Consider the following 23,660-nt stretch of genomic DNA (forward strand, 5'->3'; position numbering starts at 1 on the left):
GAGGTGATTGTAGATCATGCATATTGTCTACATAAGCCAAAGCACCTACCAGATAAAGTCCCCAGGGATGTTATTGCACGCATCCATTTTGTTCATGTTAAAGAAGATCTGATGAGATTCTCCAGGAAACACTCCCCACTACCTGATCCATATGCTGATATCTCTGTATACTCTGACATCTTGCAATACACCATGCAGGCCCGCAGGAATTTAGCAACGCTGACAAAACTCCTGCAAAACCATAAAATTCCTTACACTTGGGGATTTCCTACTAAAATCATAGTCACGAAAGACAACAAAACATTTGTCGTAACCAACTTTGAAAATGTGTTAAAGTTAGCCAGGCAATGGCAGCTTCTTCCGGAAGATGAGGATCCCCGAACTACATCATCCCCTCATAAACTCCTTCAGGAGTGGGAAAAAACATATCCATGGGAAATGAAGGTAGTTACCTTCACAGAAGAAAGTTCTTCTCACAGTAAATATACACCTAACAGATTAGACACTGGTTATTGGGAGCATGGCCCCCTAATGTGCAGCTGCGAAAGGTTTTCGAACTTAATGTTTTGTTATGCTCGTTGCACTTTTTTTTTTTTTTTTTGTCATTTTTCTTTCACTTCTCTTTACCACACAAGCACCACTAAGCTGCAAAGCAAACTTGCCCAGAACATTATATGAAAGTACAGATCAAACAGAAGTAACCAGGAATTCAACCTACCAGCACTTCAACTCTTACCCAATGCCGTCACCTACAGGTAAAAGAAAAATATTACAATTTACATTTTTTAGCATTGATCCCAGGGACTACAAACGACCATTAAAATAATCTCTATTAATGCGAATGGGTTAAAGAGCCCATTCAAAAGGAGAGCATTATGGCAAGAAGCAAAATGGCTAAAAGAAGACGTACTGTGTGTTCAGGAGACCCACTTTTCCAGAAATGACCAACCCAAATGCACGGATAAAGCCTATCCACATATATTTCAGGCATGCCCCACATTCAAGAAAAGGGGCACACTAATTGCAGTAAATAAAAATGTAGCATTCTCCCAGCACAAAGTCATACTGGACTCAAAAGGAAGATGCATCATCCGGATATGTGAGCTAAACACGTTGTATACTATCGTTGACCTATATGCACCCAATACAGGACAAACTTCATTCTTGAAATCTTTATACCAGCGGATACAAAAACACAGTAGAGGCACCCTACTATGTGGAGACTTTAATTGTGTAATGGATAAGTCAATGGACTGCTCCTCCCCCAAAGGTATACACAGGTACAAGCTCAAAACATTCCTAAAGGATTCCAACCTGTATGACACCTGGAGATGCATGAATGCCTCTGAGCGTGACTATTTTTCAGTCACACATAGCTGCTACTCCAGGATTGACTTGATTATTTCAGATCTAGCCCTCTTGCAATGGACCATTGAAGCAAAGATTCACAATATAATGTGGTCAGATCACGTTCCAGTGTCTATCACCATTAACAAGCAGCATTTCTATAGCCCTGCCTATTTATGGAGGAACAATACGGCATTACTTTCTAACCCACAGCATAAGGGTCACTTATCGACCAAAATTGTGGAATATTTTGAGCTTAATGATAACCCAGAAACTAATGTAATATATCTTTGGTGTGCTCACAAGGCATATAGTAGGGGTTTGCTGATACAAATTGCACCAAGGGAAAAGAGGCATAAGACTACCTATATGGTTAATCTCCTGTCTACTCAAAACACATTAGAAATTCAAAACAAACGCTTCATCAGAGGAGCACCATGACGTAGGAGGTAGACCTCGGAAGTCCCAACCCGCCTGAGATCCTTGCGTCCTCCCTCTCCTCCCTCTCCTCCCTCCTGCAGTATGCTGACATACCTGTTCGCTGGACGCTAGCACATGAGCTGTGAGGATCCTGCGCAAGAGGGCTATGTGTCACCGAGGCTGGGGAGACTGACGCTGAGTCACGCTGAACCACGCTGAGAGTGCTGAGAATGCGGAAGTACATGGTGTATGTGGAGACGCTGAGCCAGAAAGATGCTGGGATGCCCCGCTCTGTCCCTTAGCCAGACCTGAACGTTGAGGCAGCTGCTGTGGGACTATCAGTACCATTGTTAATACTCCGTCAGATCGTCAGATTGGGTGAGTGAGAAAAAGTGGAGACGCTTAGCCATATATAGATGGAGGGAATCCTCACTCTGCCACTGTGCTGAGCATTATTGTATCCCTGCTATTGAGGCCATCGGTATCCCTCTTTGCTCTCTCCCCCTTGAAGCGACCAAAGCCTCAACAGGACAGTGGATGAAGGGTCGGTGGGGGAGGAGGGATCTCAGTGAAGGAGAGCCGGTGACAGAGGATAGCAGCTGGCCAGACCTGAAAGCCCACAAGGCAGCTGTAAGCAGTGGCAAGTGGACGGGTTGAGGATGAGTGCTAAGGAGAGAGAGAGAAAAAGGAAACACTGTGAAATAGAACTGAACCCTGACTGGAGAAATAAGGGAAAAGTTTGAGTGGGGCTCAAGCCGGTACATAGGGCTTCTATGGATGTTTTTTTTTTTTTTTTTTTTTTTCTCTCTATTTTGCCCTTTTTTTTAAAAATGTACAGATGGTGTGCTAGTAGAAGTAGGGCCGTTAGATGAACTCTGCTATATCACAACGGCTAAGCTCACCCTGTACTTTTTTTGAATTACGCTAAAATCCCCACTAATCCCCACTAACTACTAGCTAATTACTAACTTCAGGACTTTGTGAGATTAAAATCAAGAAAGTAAGAGGAGCATTACTGTGCCCCTTCTTTGTCTATGGTTACCTTTTTTTTTTTTTTTTAATCACTGGTGTTGCAGCCATAGTAATCAATTACAGGACTTGAGTATGGTATGAAGGTTAAGAATCATGGACAATTCGGTGATGATATAATAACGGACTGCTTTTAATTTAATCAGTGTATTATCGGATATTGATACTCAAATTATTTGGAATACTATTTTCTGGTTTAGAACGGGCAAATATCTGGGTTTAAAATCAAGGCTTTTTAGAAAAAGGGGAGATTGGAGTTTAACATCTGGGGAACATTTAGGGTTTGTTTGTGTCCTCTTTTATTTTATATTTTATTTTTTTTACCCACTTCCTTTCTTCTTTTTTTTTTTTTTTTTTAGGATGCTCTTGAAAACAACTCCCAAATTGAACCTCCAAACTAAAGAGAGGAAATTTGGGATAATATTTAAACCTATATTTGGGTGGGAGGTAGAATTTAATGGAATTCTATGGTAGTCTATATGTAGTCTATAGTAGTTAAGCAGGATCAGGAGTGTTTAAAGAGCATTGTCAACCTGAGAGGGAAAACGGGTAAAACAAATAAAACCACTACGCCAAGTTCAAGCCCTGTGGGTATTGAAAGATATATGGCTGCCAAATCCAGCATAAGGGAAGAGGAGGCAGGAAGTCCTAGGACAGAAATACCACTACGGTCAGGAATGAATAGACAAAGGGGGAAGAAAGGTAGAGGAGGGAAGATTAGCAGTACAAAGACAACAGGGACTAAAAAAGATGAGAAAAGCTCACAATGTAATGCAATAAGGCAGAAGGGTCCCCAAGAAGAGGGAGGGGAAGCAGGAGCTGAGGGAGGACATTTGTGCCCAGGAGGAAATATCCAACCCCCGCCCCTAGAAAAATTTCCGCAAATAAGGGACATGCTCTCGGAGATGTTTGCGAAAATGGAAACATCCCTAAAAGCAGAAATTGCAGTAGTAAGAGCAGACATCGGTCGGGTACTGGGGAGAGTGGAGGAAATGGAAGATAGAGTAGAGGCCCATGAACAAAAGATTGAAGAAATACTAGACCAGGTAACAGCCCTCCGGGAAGAAAATAGATTACTTATGTATAAATTAGAAGATCAGGAGAACCGGAGTAGAAGAAAGAACCTCCGAATAAAAGGACTCCCTGAAACCCACAGTAATTCAACACTTAGAGAAATAGCCCAGCAAATATTTAACCCTTTGCTTGATAAAGAAGTCTCAGAACCATTGAGAATACATAGGATGACACGACCCCCAGGATTAAGATCAGAGGCCCTGCGGAATGTTATAGTGAGATTTCACTATGTAGAAGAAAAAACTCAGATAATAGTTAGAATTAGAACACTTCCAGGGTTGGTTTTTGGGGCGTAGAACTGCAGATCTACTCGGATTTAGCAGCAGAAATGTTGAGAAGAAGGAGGCGATTAAAACCGTTTATGGAGTTGATGGTTGCAGCCGGGATCCCATATCAATGAGGGTTCCCGGCTTGCCTGATAGGGAAGAAGGAGGGATGGTCTGCGGTCTTACACTTCCCGGAGGACTTACACAATTTCTGCAAACATTTTGATATAAATCCCCCCCAAAGTTAGATTGGGAGTTGGAAGAGACTGCTGGGGACATAAAGATGAAACCCAAAAGTAATAGTTTATGAGGGTAAGGGAAGGTGGAAGGCAAAAGAAAGGGCTAACAATCCTTGATTTTAACTTAAGGATGATAAGGAGGAAGAAGGTTACCCTAAGCAAAGGAAAAGGAAGGAAAAGGGCGAACAAAGGAAAGAAAAAAATGAAATAAAGGAACAGGGGGTAGGAACGGAGGGGAGGGAGAGGAAGGGGGGGGGGGTGGTGAGGAACCTCCTATGGACTGTGAGTGTGACCCCCAGGGATTCTATGGAGGATAGGCGACTACTAATAATGGTCAACCTGGACCATGGAGTTAATGGGAAAGAGGGAGTCCTACCCAGTCTTATGAGACGTTCCGTTATAGGACAAGGGGGGTGGGGTGGGAAAGGGGCAATTTTTTTTTTTCTTTGTTCTCACTTGCTCCATCTATAGATTTAGAAAGATTGCTACCCCTGGGTTCCACTCAACGCACCCAAAAAAAAAAAAAAAGGGGGGGGCAGTTAAGCCTTAGAAGGAAATTATGGTGGTAATTAATGTAGTAACTTATAATGTAAGGGGGCTAAACACAAAAAGGAAAAGATATATAGTAAACAATTAACTCCAACTTCTGGAAGCAGATATAGTATGCCTTCAGGAGACACACATAACATATACTTCAGGAATAAGACTAAATTCTGCCCACTTTCCGGTATGGATTTATGGGGATACCCCCACCTCGTACTCGAGAGGTATAGCAATTGGCTTCAGTAGAACAATGAGGTTTGAATTGAAGGAGCGCCTTGTGGACCCAGAGTGAAGGTATTTGTGTTTAAGAGGCAAACTGTTTAATATGAAATATACAATTGTAATGTATATGCACCGAATAAGAATGCGAATACATTTTTTAAGAAAGTGTTAAATAAAATAGAAGGTTTTAAGGATGGAAAACTGATAATTGCAAGAGATCTTAACTGGAGTATTGATCCCAAAGTAGATACTACAGGAGGGGGGAATCGAATCTCCGAGCAGAAACAGAGAGCATATCTAAAAGCCCTAGCAACCTGACAACTACAGGATGCTTGGAGGGCACTCCATCCAGGGGAACGAGATTATACGTGTTTTTCCACGGTTCTTTCTCCAGGATAGATTATGTTCTTTTGGAACACCAGCTGCTATCAGCACTTAAAAAGGCTGAAATAAAAACAATAACGGTCTCAGACCATGCACCAGTAAAAATTCAGCTGGAGATAAAGGAAGTCTCAAGACCGGGGCCAAACTGGAGGCTTAACGAGTCATTACTACAAGACAAGGAATCGGTAAACACAATTGAGCGGGAGCTGGAACAATTCTTTAGATTGAATGGAACCCCTGGAATTTCAAGCTCAATACTATGGAAATCACATAAGGTAGTAATAAGAGAAGTTTTAATAGGGATTGGAGCAGTTAAAAACAAAGGTAAAAAAGGAAAACGCAATTACATGAGGAAATTCAGAAATTAGAGCAGAGCACAAGACCAAAAGGGGTGCCGGAAAGATAGGATCTGATAATAAAAAGGAGGGAATTAGAGGATTGCCTGGAATAGGAGAGGAAAGCCGCCTACTATATTCTCAGTAAGGAGAGATATCAGTGGGGAAATAAATCAGGTAAATGGGTGGCCAGAAGGGTAAAAGAGAGAGTAGAATTTTTATCTCAAATATGAGGGATAAGGAAGGTGAGGTACAAATTACATCAGAGAACATAGCAAAAACATTTCATTGATACTACAGTGCCCTATATAATATAGGACAGATAGATAGTGGGAATATCGACCTGTGAGAAGAAATAAGGGATTATTTGAGGACGTTAGATCTCCACAGGGCCGAGCAAGAAGAAATTGAGGCATTAGAAGGCCCGATATCAAGAGAGGAAGTCGAGAGAGCAATTAAAAATACAGCTTTGGGAGGATGCCCAGGCCCTGACGGATTCCCTATTCTATATTAGAAGAAGTTTCAGAAACTGTTAGTGCCTAAACTGTGCTATTTTTTTTTTTTTTTAATGCAGTAGGAAAAGTAGGAGAACAATTTAGAGAAGAGACACTTCTGGCACATATAGCTTTGATCATGAAAGAAGCAAACGATTCTGTGGCAGTTGAAAGCTATAGACCAATTTCATTATTGAATTTGGATATTAAACTGTTTGCAAAAATTATCACAGAACAATTGAAGCCCTATCTTCCAGAATGGATTCAGAATGATCAGGTGGGGTTTGTTCAAGGGAGAGATAATGCATTGAAGACCGTAATGCTGGTAAAGGAAGCTATTAGGCAGGGTACCCTCACTGTACTCATGTCAATAGATGCAGAAAAGGCATTTGACAGGGTCAGGGCTGGATTAAGAGCATCATGTGCTTGGTGCTGAGGATTTTGGTGGACCTTTTACTGGGCACCCTTCTGTGTTTAGAAGAGCCTTTGTTGGCATGCGCTCAAACTCCAAAGGGCGCATGCCAACTAGGGAAGCCTGGCATTTGACTTGCCAGGTTGCTGTAAGGGCTGTGCATTGGCGCACACTCTGTTCTGAAAGAGTGCAGCCGGATAGGCCTAACGCTATGGAATCCCCAGAATTCTGCAAGAGCCCTGCACTGGCGTGCCCCAGGCTTCCGTTAGGACTGCTCATGCGGGCGCCCATCATCAATCCCACCACCCTGCCCAGGCGGCGCATGTGGAATGCAGGGCCCATCAGGGGAGAACTCTGTTGGCCCATTGCTTTTCACTCACATCATGGTGTTCTGTTTTGCGGGCGGAATCCCCGCGATTCTGCTCGCAATTCGGAATCACCTTAGATCACAGGACACCCTTCAGATACCGTTGCTTTGAATGGCACCCAAATTGCGGCGCAAATTTGCTTCAGTTGTCGCCCGACAAATTGTCGTGAAATTGTGCAAATAGAATCATGGAGCGCTTTTCACCCAAAAGAAGTACATAAACTTATTTTGCAAAATCGTGCCACAATTTGGGTGCCAGTCAAAGTAACGGGGCTCACAAGGGCTTCCTGCGATTTGCAATGTTTCCGAATCGTGGGAGGAATCGGGGCGATTCTGCCCGCAAAATGGAGCACCGTGGTGTGAATTTTTTTATACCTTTTTGTATCGCAGAATTTTGAAAATTGTTGCACTTTCACTTTCAATTGCTTACAACTAGCTTTTGCATTTTTTTCAGGTGGCACAAATGTTTAATCTTCAATCTTATCCAAGCTATGGTGAGCTGACATTTATGGAGTGTTATCAAGAGGTCATAGGTGAGCTGTCAAAGGTGGAAAAAAAAATTGAAAATCAGAGTTCAGAGACTGCCATCAGAAAAACAATAAATAGTCGTTCTACTTTACAAGCAATAGGAAATGCAGCAGCTGCAGGTCAGTAATTATTTATTACTTTTTTTTTTTTTATATATGTGAGAGCTTTTCATGGGGGTAAAAGACACTACACGCAAATTGCTTTATTCTCTTGTACAGATGTCAGGCTTGTGTATCTCAAAATCCATTGTTAGAAATGACTTTTTTTCACACCTGTTTTAACCACTTGAGACCCACGCTATAGCCAAATGACGGCTACAGCGCGGACCTCCTTTGCCGGGACGACGTCTATTGACGTCGTCCCGTGCACGAGCGGCCTGCACGGCGCACTCTGTGATCGGCGAGTCTATGAGACTCGCCTGATCACTGATCCGAGCAAGGGGTCGATCCCGACCCCTTATCACGTGATCAGCTGTCAGCCAATGACAGCTGATCATGTGATACAACAGAGACGGTAATCGGAGGAGAAAAAAAAAGAGCCGGCGGCCGTGATCGAGACATCAGTCCCGATCACGGCCAGCCCTGCCAGTGCCCACCTGCCCCCTGCCAGTGCCACCCAGCAGTGCCACCCAGCAGTGCCCACAGTACCACCCAGCAGTGCACACAATCTGACTGAGCTGATTGTGCTGAATCTGTGCTGCACCCCAGTGCCACATATCAGTGTCATCTACCAGTGCCCATCAGGGCCCATCAGTGCCACCTATCAGTGCCACCTATCAGTGCCCATCAGTCCCATCTATCAGTGGTACCTATCAGTGCCCCTTAGTGCCACCCATCCGTGCCACCTTATCTGTGTCCATCTTTGCCCATCAGTGCCGCCTTATCTGTGCCCATCGGTGCTACCTTATCTGTGCCTATTAGTGCCGCCTTAACTATGCCTATCAGTGCTGCCTCATCAGCGCACTTCAATGAAGGAGAAAAATGACCTGTTTGCAAAATTTTATAACAAACTATTAAGCATGATTTTTTATTTTTTTTTGCATCTTTTTTTGTTTAGCAAAAAATAAAACTCCCAACTGTAATTAAATACCACCAAAAGAAAGCTCTATTTGTGGGAAAAAATAAAAATAAAAAAATCATTTGGGTACAGTGTTGTATGCCCACGCAATTTTCATTCAAAGTGCATCAGCGCTGAAAGCTGAAAATTGGTCTGGGCAGGAGGGGGGTTTAAGTGCCCAGTAAGCAAGTGGTTAAGGTACCTGGACTCCAGGCAAAAGAAAAAAAAAGTAGTAGTCTATTTTATTATAGGATACCTGTTGCAGGACAAATCATCTTTTTAGCTTTAGTTGTTCTTGTACTCTACAAAATAAATATGTTGACTTTTTAATTGAAAAGTCACATATTTCCTGTGAAGACAACCAGTCCCTGCAGTCCACTTCTATGAACTGTTTGCCAGTTACGTCACTGTCCACTTGCAGCTGACATTTGCATTGCTTGTAATATTCAGATATGAGCATCGGGTACAGGTGAGGTTTACAAAGTTTCTCTTCACCCAACACCTCCCACTTTTCACAGATAGCCCCACCTGTTCCATAGATTAATTACAAAATGGGAGCAGAAAGCAAGGCTTTGGTTTTTGAAAGATTATTACTTGGGCAGACCGGTTGGCTTCTTATGTTGCTATGCAGAAGCCAGCTGTAGACGCTGCACACTCTGTCAGGGCAACACAGTAGCAAGCCTACAATTACACACTACTTTTCAGTACTGGACATGGTAGAAAATTGCAGCACTGACATGGGCACATTATCCTTTAGAAAAGAAAATTGGAAGCATTACTGAAGGCGTCCAAGATGGGACTGCAGTAACAAGAGGTCACTTTATATTCATAAAACCTGTTGTGCTTCCCCTTTAATTAGAAATGTATTGACAAATGTGCCATTGATCAGCAAAACATGCCATAATTCACTGCATAATGTCTCAATAAATCAATACTGTGAATTCCATTAATAAAAATGGTGAATACAATTCATTCATATTAAATGATGAGATACGGGCCCCTGAAGATGACCTCTAGAGGCTAAACATGTTGAGTAGAACTTGAGTGGCTGATGTCGTCATGCTTGCTGGTGGACAGCATTTGGCTGATACATGCTGCATTTTCTTTTTCTTGTTATTTTGATATGTTTTATTAAGAGTAAAACAACTACAGTGTGTTCATGGTAAATATCATTGTATGTATATCACAAAAAGGTCAAAGCTCAGATTGCTCAGATTTTGTGAAACATGCATGATTTTGTGAGCAAAAGTAAGTGGTAGCTTAGCCATGTTGAGCAATATTTATAGGGAAATGGAAATTAATGGTAAAGTAATTTCATACTGTACTCAAATACATATGGAATAACAATAATCAGTAATGGTAAATGTAGCAATAATAAAGTCCTTGAAACGCCAACAATTCTTCAATTATGTGCACAGTGATTTATAAAAATTCAGTGAAGGGAAAAGGGTGCCGTCTAACACAGGTTTAGGCAAACATCCTACTCACCAGACCGATCAGACACCCATGACAGATGTCAACTAAGCAGGAATATGTATAAAGGTGTCTCCAACAATGCAAGCGACCTTTGCCGATGATGCAGCCAAACAAAGAGGTGGATCATAAATCAAGGGAAGAAAAGAGAACTCCTCATCATGCAACTTGTAGCCAGTTTATTCATAAAAAAAGGTAATGATTTTCATTCCAATAAAAAGTGCATAAAATGAAGCATGTACACAAGGTTGCGTTCAACCTGCTCTCCAGTACAGTGGCGGAAGTGACATATCAGGCACTACATAAACCGATGCATTTTGTCAGCACATCTGATGTCATCAGAGGTCATGTGATTGTACCCTTCACATCCTCTGTAACAATTTATACAGTCATCGTAAACTGGATATCCAATCCTCATAGGTACATTTAATCCTCACTATGTGTGTAGCTAGGGTCTTGGAACTTTTTGGTATACCTTTAAATGGAAGCCCTAAAAGGTAGTGCATTGGTTCTAGAGGTAGGTCCGTATCTAGGACCTGTTCCAATATTTTCCGCACATTGGTCCCAAACTTTTGTTTTTGAGAACTGGACCAAAAGATGTGTACCAAGTATCCAGTTTCTCTGAAACATCTCTAGCAGGATGCTGGAATACATGGATTTATATCTTGTAGAAGTGGCAGCTTTATACCAGTGCATAATAATTTCCTTGTAAATAACATATCTGGATGTTTTGGATGCAGGCTCCCAGATCATTCCCCAACTGACTAAAGGTATGCAGTTAAAGCGCTGTTTCAGCCACATTTTTTTTTAAAGTCAGCAGCTACAAACACTGTAGCTGCTGACTTTTAATAAGGACACTTACCTGTCCAGGGTGCCCGTGATGTTGACCCTCCAAAGGCCAATCCGTCCACCGGATCGAGCGCCGGCAACACCATCTTAACGAAGGCCCGTTGCCTACTGTGCATGTGCAAGTCGCGCAGCGTTTTGTGAATGGCCCTGTTGATTTCTGGGATGCACATATCCCAGAAGACAATGGGGCAGCTCGCCAAAGAGGAGGAAGTGAAGGAACAGTGCTGCAGAATAGGAAGACTGAATAGCAAAGGGGGTTTATGTTGAGTAAAAAAATAAAATAAATGTCTTTTATTCTTTTATTGTCCTTAGCCATTGAGTTGTTATGTGCTATTACTAGGAGATACTAGGCATTCGTTGTAGTACAACACTCAGAACTCTTAGTTCCACCCAGGGGACGGTCCCTTGGGCAACAACCCTCCAGCCTGACATGCAGCTATCAGTTTTTCTTTTTGCCTTGTGAAGGAGAAGGACCGTTGGGCCCGCAGGGTTCCTAGGTCTATTTTTTGCGCAAGATGAATTATCCTGTGATATACTATCAACAGCCGGCTGGGTGACAGGCTGGATACTCTTATCCTTGTAGTCCCCTCAGTCCGGCTATCGAGCGTGTGCAGGCCACAGCTACACGCTCGGCAGGCCACCACGAAACCTTTGCTCCAGAGGTGGTTTTATGCTCCGGGGCATACATATAACCAGGCTACTGATGTCTGCGTCACAGTATGCTGGTCCAGCAGCCACCCTGTACTGATCAGTGAGTGGGTCTGTGATGGAATGTCTCCCAGCTCTTCAGGACTGGTAAGTACAGCGCTCTCTGCCTCGGCAAGGCTGAGCAGCTGCGCATTCCCTGGGAGGTCGATTTGGGGATCCCTCACTTCCCTCTCTTCTCTCCCCTGTCCCTGTGTGTGTGTGTGTGTGTGTGTGTGTGTGTCTATGTCTATGCATGGGCTCTCCGGGGAGCTGGCTAGTGGTGTCCTGGGTCCTGTTCTTCATGCCCCTGGAAGGTGTCTGTGAGGTTTTGCTGATGTCCTGTACAGCGCTGTGTTCAGTGCCATAGTTTTTGTTCCCTGTACCTCCTGGAGCTGCTTTATTTGTTGAAAAAAATATGTCAAAAACTGGAAAAAATTATTAGTCAGGGCAAAACTCAACATTTCTACTAAAAATTCATTCTGAGATCCATGTAAAGAGAAGTGTTCATTGAGAAAGAACTCCATTGCTTTGATCCCCTATTCATGTGGGATCAATGTATAAAGGTATTTAACATCGACCCCCACAAGTAAGAGTCCCTCTTGAAGGACAATCTCAGTAATCCGTCCCAGGACATCCCCAGTGTCCTTCACGTAAGAGATATTTGCCCACTCTCTACAGGGGGTCTTTAATCACAGAAACAATTGGGCGCCATGGGGGGATTATTGAGGGACTTGTGTACCTTTGGAATAATGTAAAATATCAGAATATTATATTCCTCAACCTTAAGGTACTCCATTTCCCGTTTCGTAAGGAGGCCTGCTTCACCTGCCAGTTGTAACTTCATATTAAGATCTAACACTAAATTGAGGAAAGGGTCCCTAGATAATTTCTGATAGGTCTGAGTATCATCCAGGAGATAAAAGACCTCTTTCATAGTCCTTCTCATTGGGGGGGACAACGTTGACGCCTTTGTCACTCCTTTTTATGACCAACTGTTGGGCTTTTGAGAGCACCCTTAATGCTTTCCATTCCTCCCGGGACAGATTATCATTCAATCTACATCCCCAGTCAACCTTCTCCAAGTCCAGCTGTATCATGTCCAGGAAGAGGCGCAACCACTTATTTTTATTCAGTGGTGGCATCCTACTGGATCTGATATTTAATTTGGCTTTTCTAATGTAGTGACCCTGGTTGCTCTCCGCCCTCTCATTTTCATCCAGAAGAGAGTTGAGAATTTCCAACATCTCTTCATCTCTACTGTCCGTCACATTCGACCCGGTACCGGTCGAAGGTTTATCAGTATAGAGAGAGCGGAGAAAAACCTTTCTACGGTAGAGAGTGACAACCGTAAATTCATCATTGATGTGATTTGTGGGTGAAAAGGACATACCACGCTGTAGGAGATCAATATGTCTTTTTTCCAAAGTGAAGTCAGAGAGATTTCTATCGATCTCTCTGATTCCATTGGCTCCTGGTCCGTGTCCCACCTTTGGGGTTATTCCGATCTCTCTCTGCTCCTTTTTGTTGTGATTGTTTGGGGGATTGTTTGTGTATTTTGGGCCTTACTGTCTGGGAATTGTCACTGTCCTCTGCCTCCTCCCCATCCTTGTCTAAAAAAGTGACAGGTTTTGGTTGACTTTAATCTTCAGTGTCACTCAGGGATTTGCTCACTCTTGAAAATGATCTATTACTACACCACCTCGCCCTGCTGCGGCTCCAACGTGGTCTTAAATCAAAAATGTCACCTCTCTCCCAGTCCCCCAGATCCGTCTGAATTTAGACTGCTTGGAATTTTTCAATGTGTGTTGTCCTCTCAATCTCTTTTTTGAGTAAATCATTGAGTTTCTGAAACTCCTCTGATTCTTTAAAGGGCTCCAGGCCCAGAGAGGTTTCAGTTATAGCATTAGCTAACTCTTCTAATTGAATCCTTTCCTCCACCACTATGAGTTTCATCACTGAAACTCCATGATCAATACAAAGTTCCTTCCACTTTTCAAGAAATGTAGGGCTATGAAGGTGCTCGGCAGGTATAACTCTGTCCCTCAAACCTCTTGGGACAGTTTTATGAGAAATGTATGTTTCCAGAAAACAAATATCCTATTTCCTATTTAAGTGTTTTGTCAATATTTTTTTTATGATCTTTAAATCGTAATTTAATTTCCTCCTCTTGGGATGGGGAGGAAACCGTATCCTTTTTAAAGGCTTGGCTAATTTCTTGATCAATGTCCTCTCCAATCATGAAAGCCATGCCCACATACTACTGTTCTAAAATCACTATATGGACAAATAGCAAGAAAAAAATGTATACCAATCCAATACAGTGGACTAACAAGAAACACACCAACAGTGACCTAAAGAGAAAGGATCACCGGTGATCCTAAAACAATATACATAATAACTAGAAGAAAGTAGGTCTACTGATTTTGCGTGTGGATCGTACTGAGAATTAATAACACAGGACTGCCCTCTAACCTCTAATAGAATGTGCACCAAAAAACCAGGGTCCCAAAGAACGGTAACCCACAAAGTGAGGCTCTCTGAGGAGCAATGCACCAAAGTCTCTAAACTTACTGTATTCAAGATTATATTCCCCTAGTTCGTTATTGACTGGTTTTGTTGTTGTTTTCTTTACTTCTCCTTACCCCTTTTCAGGGGGGAGGGGTTCTTGATCCTCTCCCTCTTTAGCGTTAGGCTGAATAATGTATTAATTACAGTTAAGAAACCTTTGAATAATATGGCCCCACTACTGTACAAGCGTTCTATCACAAGGTGGTTGCTGATACAGTCCGCCCGGTTATAAACTCTTTTTATGTAGTGCTGAATTTAATCGTTGAAAGGACTGTCTTTTTAGCAAGTCTAAAATGCCCCAATCATTACACTGACAAGGAGTATTCCTTTAAATCACAACATATTTGGTGGGCGTGTGTGGGAAATAAAGTTTAAAAAGGAGTGCTCACGCATGCTCATTGCATCCAGATGAAGCTACACATTGTTGTGAAACGTGTTGGCGTCATTTCTGGCCGGACACCACGCTGTGCTGCTGCGGGTGGGGATCCCAGACAAAGCCTGGTTAATGAGGGAATCAGTGTGCAGCCACAGCCTTTTGAGGTACAACAGACTGTTGCAATACATTATGAGTGACCAAACACCAGCGCTATAGTACACTAAGCATAAACCTGTTGTGTTTTAAGTATACTTGATTTCAGTGTCCAATTTTGGAGGTCATAAAACATCACGGGAATATACATCTTTTACCACAAGAGACTGCAGGTGTGGGAGGGCTATCAATAACTATTAAGTTTCCCGAAGCCTAATGAGTAATGCGACTGATTAAATCCCTGGGCTGTATGGTCTACTGCTGATACTGTAAATATATTTGGTACCTCGACTGACTACCATATTGTCTGCACTTTATGCCTTGATTGGATTATCATTTTCACGACTGCCTTCTCATGAATAATATATGGCAAATGACTTTGAGCAATTACAGTATTCCCAAGTTTTTGGACTTCTAATGGTAGTGCAATTATGCTGTGAGGCTTTGTAATTATTACTGTCTTCCTGGCTATCCCTGTCTTTCAGCTGGCTCGAGCCCCCAGGGAAATTGGTGCTGTTTTTCTAGGCTATTTAGCATCTGTCGATGTATTTTTAACAGCATCAGCGGTTGATCTGCATACATTTTTCAGGCGTCCGGACGTGTGTGTCCTTTCGTTTTATGTTTTATGTAAGCATGGTCTGTGCATTTATGTATCCTCCCGGTCTGTGCCTGTTCTGATTAAACAACCAAGTTCAGTCGGTAACAGTTTTTTATGCTAGTTACCTTAATAGTGGTCCTTGATACTGCCCCCAAGTGTGTATTAGAGATTTTCCGTACTGTGTAAATTGCATAAAATACAATATTTATTAATCTTGAATAAAGTAAGTTTAGTTAGAGACTTGGTACATTGCTCCTCAGTGAACCTCACTTTGTGGGTTACTGATCTTTGGAACCCTGTGTTTTTGGTGGTATTTGAAGTGATTTCAGTTCTGTTTAATTATATGGGGTTGAGTAGTGCAGGGGTTAATTTCTATTGCACTTTGTGCCCAATATATATTTTGTTTTGGTTTTATTACATAATTTATCAATTTTAATTTATTGCCATCTAATTTTTAATTGTGAATAATTAAGTGCGATCAAGAATTTTTCCACCAGACGTCAGTCTGCTTATTTGTTGAGTGTGTCTCTATGGCAGTTATTAAATCCATTTCCGCTATACACGTTTACATGGATTCTCATTTTCCTTTTTGGGCCCGGAGTGTTGAGGTCTGCATTACAGGTTGGATTCCTGGTTATTTTGTTCATTCTTTAGATTAGACTCACTGATTTTTTTTTTTTTACGTTTTATTTTATTCCACTCATGTTACATAGTTACATATTTAGGTTGAATAAAGACACCAGTCCATCTAGTTCAACCTGAGTGTCTACAATTGTCCCTATCCGTTGCACACTAACATTGGTCCCTACCCTCAAGGAGCCCACAATCCAAGGTCCCCAGCACATGCGTGGTGGCTGATCCTGATCAGCTCCTGTTCGTACGTGCTGCCGTATTTTGCGAGTTCTTTAGCTAGTTTCTACGCAATCTGTTAGCGGATTGCGGCTCAGAAGGAGGCTTCGTTACGTCTCCATGGTATAAAGGGAGGTGACGCAGCATGCCACCCCTGCCCCTGGACGACATAATTCTCTTACGAAATCCGTAGGGCGGAGCGATGCCCTGACATCACCTTGTGTTACTGCTCGAACATCCAGAAGGACAGGTTTGCCTGAACGTGCGCTGGCTGGCACTTCAGACTTTAGGCATTCTAATTGATGGAATAGTGTAAGTGCAATATTTTGTTTTTTATTTTTCCAATTAACTCGAAGGTATTTTACTTTATCGGAGCATTTATATTTTTTATATTCCACGGGTAACCTTCTATGGACTTGAATTATCAACAAGGAAATTTGAAGGATAGGAAGAGAGGTCTGTGTCTTTTGGAGATTACATGCTCGCCCTGATCCTCTGTAATGGGGGATCAAGGACATCTGGTAAGAAGTGATTCTCTCTAAAGTGGTGGTGGATTAACACAACTTGAGTTCATCAAATATTGAGGATACACTTCATTTGTGGATGGACTTTTTTCCTAAGTTTTGCACAGGTGGATGTTACACTTTCAGAACATATTGCACGTGACATTTTTTTGTTTTTTTAGGACTTTTCATTTACAATTTAAAAAAAAAAAATATTTCTCGTTTATGGTTCACAGACTTTTCACATTGGTGTTTTGAGACTACTGTCTTAATTTTATACCTGATCACTTAGTCTATTCTTATAGCTCTGTCAATGGTTTCATTATTGATGTGTTTCATTTAGTCATAGTTGATATTTATTTGTTTAAATTCACAGATTTAGCACAATTCTATCTTTATTTTTTAATCTTTTTACTGTATTGGTGTTACACAGGAGAATTGCAGCTTTTTCATAACTTTTACGTTTTACTCAAAGGTACACATTGTATATCTTGTTTCTCCCCTTTTTTCCTACTATTGTTACACTGGCTGATGGTGGAGATGTCAAGGTTCCCTCTATTTCTTTATTGTACATCATAGGACACAGAGTCTTAGGTTATTACTTGCTGAGTTATAGGCATACCTTCAGGTGCTGACACTGATATAACCAATACAGGAAGTTGACTCCCCTATATAAGGTTATATAGGGGAGTCAACTTCCTGTATTGGTTATATCAGTGTCGGCACCTGAAGGTATGCCTATAACTCAGCAAGTTGGAGCACTGGAAGTGTCTAAAGTGTTGGTCACAAGCTCCAGGAGGGATCCATGCTGGATTTAAAGAAACCTCCACAATCCGATCCATCCTCCCCACTGAGGGCGTAGGATGATACCTGGACCTCGATGCAAGAACAAGGTTTTGCCTGTAATGCTTCTCTTTGAGAGCTGGGCGCTAGGAACCAGGACCCTTTTTGGTCTTGCTACATTTCCTAAAGTTGTCCTGAAGGGTGCTATACAAGGCCCAAAGGAGCGGAACCCCTTTTAAAAGGGCCCCAGTCTTTGAGCTTGTTTAAACGCAGCCCTCCGTGATGGGTGAAAGTTGGATCTGTCTTTTAAATTGGTAGTATCCTGCAGCGAGGACAAGGTAAGGGAATACACTTTGCTTTTTCCTTCCGTATACCTTATATGCCTTATAAATGTCTCCTCTATAAGGAGTAACTTACACTACCTATGATGTGTCTTAGTGCAGCTCTGTCTCAGAACATGTGTGGTCCCAGCGGCAGAGGGTGTTCTTACTATAGCTCTTGTGGGATTTGGTAACAAATGCAGCAGTTGCTAATACAGAGATGTGTATAAACCTCTATATGGGCGGTGGCTGATTGGTTGATGCAGCTGCTTTAGCTGCATGGTTTAATTACAACCCAGCACTTCCACCTAGTAACATTGGGAAACGCCCTATGCTTCTATGGTTTAAAAAAAAAAAAAACTATAAATCTGCTGACAGAATTCCCCTTCCTCTCTTACCCTACCCCCTTCCCCGCTTCACCTCCCCCTTGTAGAGGTATAGTACGTCCACCTTACTTTGTGTTGGACATCCGGGTCCCTAGCAGGGCCTGAGAACGCAAAGGGGCATGTCCGTAAGGTCACGTGGCACTGTGTAAGGATGTAACGTCCACACACACAGCACTCGCCGCATAGCTGAGAGGAAGCGCTGAGGATGCCAATCAGGTTCCACCTGAGGCTTTATATCACAGACACTCTCATTTCAGAAAGACTTAACTGGAGAGAGGCAGTGTGTCACACTAAGACACCAGAGCGCTGGGCACGTAAGGGTGTAAACAGGCATTTCCAGACAAATTGTTACTTAGTAGCAAAAGAACTGTTATTTTGTGTGTACCTCTGCTTGTGCTTTGCACTATGTCTTCCAGACCAGGGTGGGGTATTGCCCTCAGATGATCGGGAGGAAAGACATGCGATTATTTCTCTGCAAAGGAAAAAAATACTTGAAGTTCCCAAGGATCCCCACTTAACAATCTGAAGTACAGAGTTTTGCAAAGATGGTTCGCTCTACTTGCATGCTACCCCTAACAGAGTTAGCTGAAGGGCCGGTCTCTTACTTGGGTTCTTTGAAGCCTTTACAGCCTTTGCATGCATTTCCCGTCCACGCATTACTAAAAAAGCTTATTTAACTGAATGGGATCACCCGGATAAGCATTTTTTCCCTTCCAAAGAGACTCGCAAAGCTCTATCCTATGGAAGAAAGATTCACTAAAAGATGGAAAGTTCTAGCAGTTGAGGCTGCGATTTCCAATGTGGAAAAAAAAATGCCCAGTGGACAATGTGCTTATGCTTTAAGATCCAACAGATAAGTTGGAAGGTCTGTTAAAATCCTTTCTTTCTTAGCAGGTACTGTTGCTCAGCCTGCAATTGCAGCTATAGGCATCTGTCAGCCCTTAAAGGACCAGTTCATGGATGCTCTCAGATGAGCTCCCTGCACAACAAGCATAGGAACTGGCCGAGCTACCTAAAGCATTATGCTTTGCTGTAGACGCTATGAAGGAATTCTATTCACCAGGCATCATGCCTTGCGTTTATACTTGTACATATGCAAAGGACCCTTTGGTTAAAGGGTTGGTCAGCTGAGACGCCTTGTAAGAACCTTCGAACTAGTTTTCCCTTTAAGGGAGAACAATTATTTGACGATAGTTTGGATAAATAGATACAAACCATTTTCAGCGGAAATGGTACTCTTTTGCAAGTAAAAAGAAAATATAAGCGTCTTTCATTTAAACTGTTCGGCCTCTGCCATCAGACCAGGCATGAATGAAGACCTGGGGCTACAAGTCTGCAAAGCAAAATACAAGACCTCCTTATGAAGAGGCATCTCCCCTCACCAAATGGACTCACTCCAAAGTGTCTCTAGGATACAAGCTAGAGCTTTGAGAGTTTCCACCATCTCATTTTCTGAGATCAAACATTCCCAAGGATCCAGGGAAAAGGCAATCCCTGTTGCAAGCATTAGACCGATTATTGGCTCAAGGGGTGATCAGACAGATTCCCAAACAAGAGCAAGGTTTGAGGTTTTACTCAAACCTAATTACGGTGCCAAAGCCAAATGGGGATATCAGACCAAGTCTAGATCTACGTAATCTAAATCGGTTCCTGAAAATCCGCTCCATTTGCATGGAGTCAGTCAAGTCAGTCGTTTCCATCCTGCAAGGAGAAAAACTTCTGGCGTCCATCGACATCAGAGATGCATTGCTGCTTGTCCATTTCCTCCTCACCAGAGGTTTCTGTGGTTCAAAGTAGAACAGCAGCATTTTCAGTTAATAGCCTTTCCCTTCGGGCTTGCTACAGCACCTCGGGTATTCACTAAGGTATTAGCCCCACCTCTAGTCAGGTTAAGGGCACAGGGCATAACTGTCTTGGCTTACTTAGACGATCTATTGTTAATAGACCAGTCAGTGGCTTGCTTGAAGCAAGGTGTAGCCATCTCAAGCAGTTACCTGGAAGGTTTGGGTTGGATTCTCAACCTAAAGAAATCCTCCTTAAAACCACTAAGAAGGCTGGAGTATCTGGGTTTGATCATAGACACAGCCCAGAAATTAGGTGTTCTTGCCTCCCACAAGGACCAGCTCCATACAGGAGCTGGTGAGGATGATCAGGTCGAAGAGAAATCCTTCAATTCGCCTTTGCATGAGGTTGTTGGGGAAGATGGTAGCTTCATTCGAAGCAGTTCCCTCTGCACAATTCCATTTGAAACTGAATGCAGTATTCTGTCTGCTTGGAACAAAAACGATTCAAGCTTTGGACTTGCCTATGTGGCTGTCCCCATGAGTGTCTCAAAGCCTCAGTTGGTTACTATCTTGGAACCTGCTGAAGGGAAAGTCCTTCAGATCAATTATCTGGAAGGTAGTAACGACAGATGCCAGCTTTTCAGGCTGGGGAGTACGAGTCTTGCCCATCGACATCCTAGAGATTCTGGCAGTGTATCTGGCTCTAGAAACCTGGACCTCCAGGTTAAAGGATTGTCCTGCCAGGATCCAGTCTGACAATGCCACAGCTGTGGAATATATCAATCACAAGGGGGCACCAAGAGTCTCTCAGCTCAGAGAGAGGTGAACCAGATTCTAACTTGGACAGAAGAGAAAGTCCCATGCCTATCGGCAGTTTTCATTCCGGGAGTAGAGAATTGGCAGGTGGACTGTGTAAGTCACCGGCAATTATTCCCAGGACAATGGTCTCTTCACCCCAAGGTGCTTCAGGCTGTTTGCCAAAGATGGGGGACTCCGGACGTAGACCTTCTAGCGTCCAGATTCAAGACTAAGCTAGTCAACTTTGCATCCAGGACAGGGGACCCACTCGCATACGGAACAGATGCGTTGGTGACCCCGTGGGATCAGTTCTTACTGATCTATGCATTTTTCCCTGATACAGTTTCTACCTCAAGTTCTTTGCAGGATCAAGCTGGAAAGAAAATCGGTAATACTGGTAGCACCAGCATGGCCCAGACGGTCATGGTACGCAGAGATCGTAAGGATGTTAGTGTAGGGTCCAGGGCTCTTCCCACTAAGGCCAGACCTGCTATCTCAGGGGCCGATATATTCCATCCTACTTTACGAACGCTTAATTTAATGGCTTGGCTATTGAGACCCACATTCTAAATAAACGTGGGCTTTCCCAGGTCAGTTATCTCTACTTTGATTAGTGCTAGGAAGCCAGCTTCTAGAGCTATATGTTATAGAGCCTGGAAAGCTTATGTTTCCTGGTGTGAGTCCAAGGTTTGGTACCCTCGGAGATGTATCATAGGCAGAATTCTTACGTTTCTACAATTAAGCATAGGGCCAAGTCTCAGCCTTATCAATTTTTATTTCAAAGACTGCTTGCTATGCATTCTTTAGTCCAGGGTGTCATGCAAGGAGTGCTGCGGATTAATCCGCCAGTTAAATCACTCTTATGCCCTTGGAACTTAAATTTAGTTTTGTCAGTGTTACACAAACAGCCATTCGAACCGTTGCAGCATGTTCCCTTAGTCCTTCTGACTAGGAAGCTGCTATTTTCGTTTGCTATATCCTCAGCAAGGAGGATTTCAGAATTGCCTGCTCTTTCTTGTAAGGAGTCATATTTGATTATTCATGAGGACAGAGTGGTGTTACGCCCTCGTCCAGGTTTTTTGCTAAAAGTGGGTTCAGGCGTTCATCTGAATGAAGGTATTGTCCTGCCAGGGTTTTTTCCCAAGACCTTGTTCCAGGGAAGAAAGGTCACTACATTGTCTAGATGTAGTGAGAGCAGTGAAAATGTATTTAAGAAAACTGCTCCGATTCGTAAGACTGATGTCTTATTTCTTCTGCCAGAGGGTCCTAAGAAGGGACAGGCAGCGTCAAAATCCACTCTGTCGCTAAGTGCATTTGTCAAGTTATAATTCAAACTTATGATTTAAAGGGAAAGGTTCCCCCTTTTCAAGTTAAGGTGCACTCTACCAGAGCGGTTGGTGCTTCATGGGCAGTGCGTCACCAGGCCTCCAGGTCTCAAATCTGCAAGGCCGCGACTTGGCCTACAGTACATACATTTGCAAAATTTTATCAAGTGCATGTAAGATGGAATGAGGATATCGCCTTTGGGCGCAGTGTGCTGCAGGCAGCAGTATAAGTCCTCAGGTCTGGGGGTTAACCTACGGGTTGTGTCTCCCTCCCCTCAAGCAACATTGCTATGGGACATCCCACCAAGTAATTACTTGAGACTGTGTCCTATGATGTACGATAAAGAAAATAGGATTTTTAAAACAGCTTACCTGTAAAAATCCTTTTCGTGGAGTACATCATAGGACACAGAGCTCCCGCCCCTCTGTTTTATGGGGTGAGAGTATATTACTTATATTGCTTGGCTACAAAAACTGAGTGCTCCTGGAAGGAGGAGGGGTTATATAGGGGAGTCGACTTCCTGTATTGGTTATACCAGTGTCAACACCTGAAGGTAGGCCTATAACCCACCAATTAATTACTTGGAACTCTGTGTCCTATGATGTACTCCAAGAAAAGGATTTTACAGGTAAGCTGTTTTAAAAATCCTATTTTTAGTTGAGGCTTGGGGTGTGCACGCACACCTCCACCCCAGTGGTGGCTGGTTCTCACATTTTTTTGGGGGGGGCACAAACAATCTGCAAATTTCTGAAAAAAAATATACCCCATCAATTGCAGCCTCACTATGCCCATCGACTGCAGCCACTGTGCCCATCTTATTGTCTGACCGGCACTTACCCCATCTTGGTGGCGGGTCAGGCAGTGGATGACGGCAGCCATGAGCTGTGGGTCAGGCTGCAGCTCCTGTGTCCTCCATGCTTCCACCATAAGTCTTTTTTCCTCATGCTAGGCATCCTATAGAATTTACTATCTTTTCAGCCAATCAGACTTGTGCTTCCTGATTGGAGAACGCGGTTCAGTGTTAGAAAAGGGACTGCTTTAACTGTTAATTGCGCGGTCATGCAATGTTGTACCCAAACAAAATTTCCTTTTCTTCCCACAAATAGAGCTTTCTTTTGATGGTATTTGATTGCCTCTGCGATTTTATTTATTTTTTTTTTTTTTTGCGATATAAATGGAAAGACCAAAAATTTCGAAAAAATAAATAATTTTCTACTTTTTGTTATAAGAAAAATCGAATAAACTCAATTTTAGTCAAACATTTAGGGCACAATTTATTCAGCCACATGTCTTTAGTAAAAAAAAAATGTCAATAAGCGTATATTTATTGGTTTGCGCCAAAGTTATAGCGTCTACAAACTAGAGTACATTTTCTGGAATTTACACAGCTTTTAATTTGACTGCCTATCTCATTTCTTGAGGTGCTAAAATAGCAGGGCAGTACAACCCCCCCCCCCCCAAATGACCCCATTTTAGAAAGTAGACACCCCA

At 42.7% G+C, this 23,660-nt stretch overlaps 1 protein-coding gene across 6 annotated transcripts in view; it reads left to right on the plus strand.

The window, feature by feature from the left end:
* Positions 1–23,660, plus strand: part of ZFYVE26 (zinc finger FYVE-type containing 26) — a 1,794,472-nt gene that overhangs the window by 400,617 nt on the left and 1,370,195 nt on the right. For all 6 annotated transcript variants that reach the window (XM_077465059.1, XM_077465061.1, XM_077465063.1 and 3 more), the window contains one exon: positions 7,587–7,779. In XM_077465059.1, coding sequence (XP_077321185.1) covers positions 7,587–7,779 — 193 coding nt within the window. The remainder of the gene's footprint in view (positions 1–7,586; positions 7,780–23,660) is intronic.

This window comes from Lithobates pipiens, unplaced genomic scaffold (genome assembly GCF_037356315.1).
Source record: "Lithobates pipiens isolate NorthernLeopardFrog02 unplaced genomic scaffold, aLitPip1_a1.2 Scaffold_30, whole genome shotgun sequence".
Classification (NCBI taxonomy): domain Eukaryota; kingdom Metazoa; phylum Chordata; class Amphibia; order Anura; family Ranidae; genus Lithobates; species Lithobates pipiens.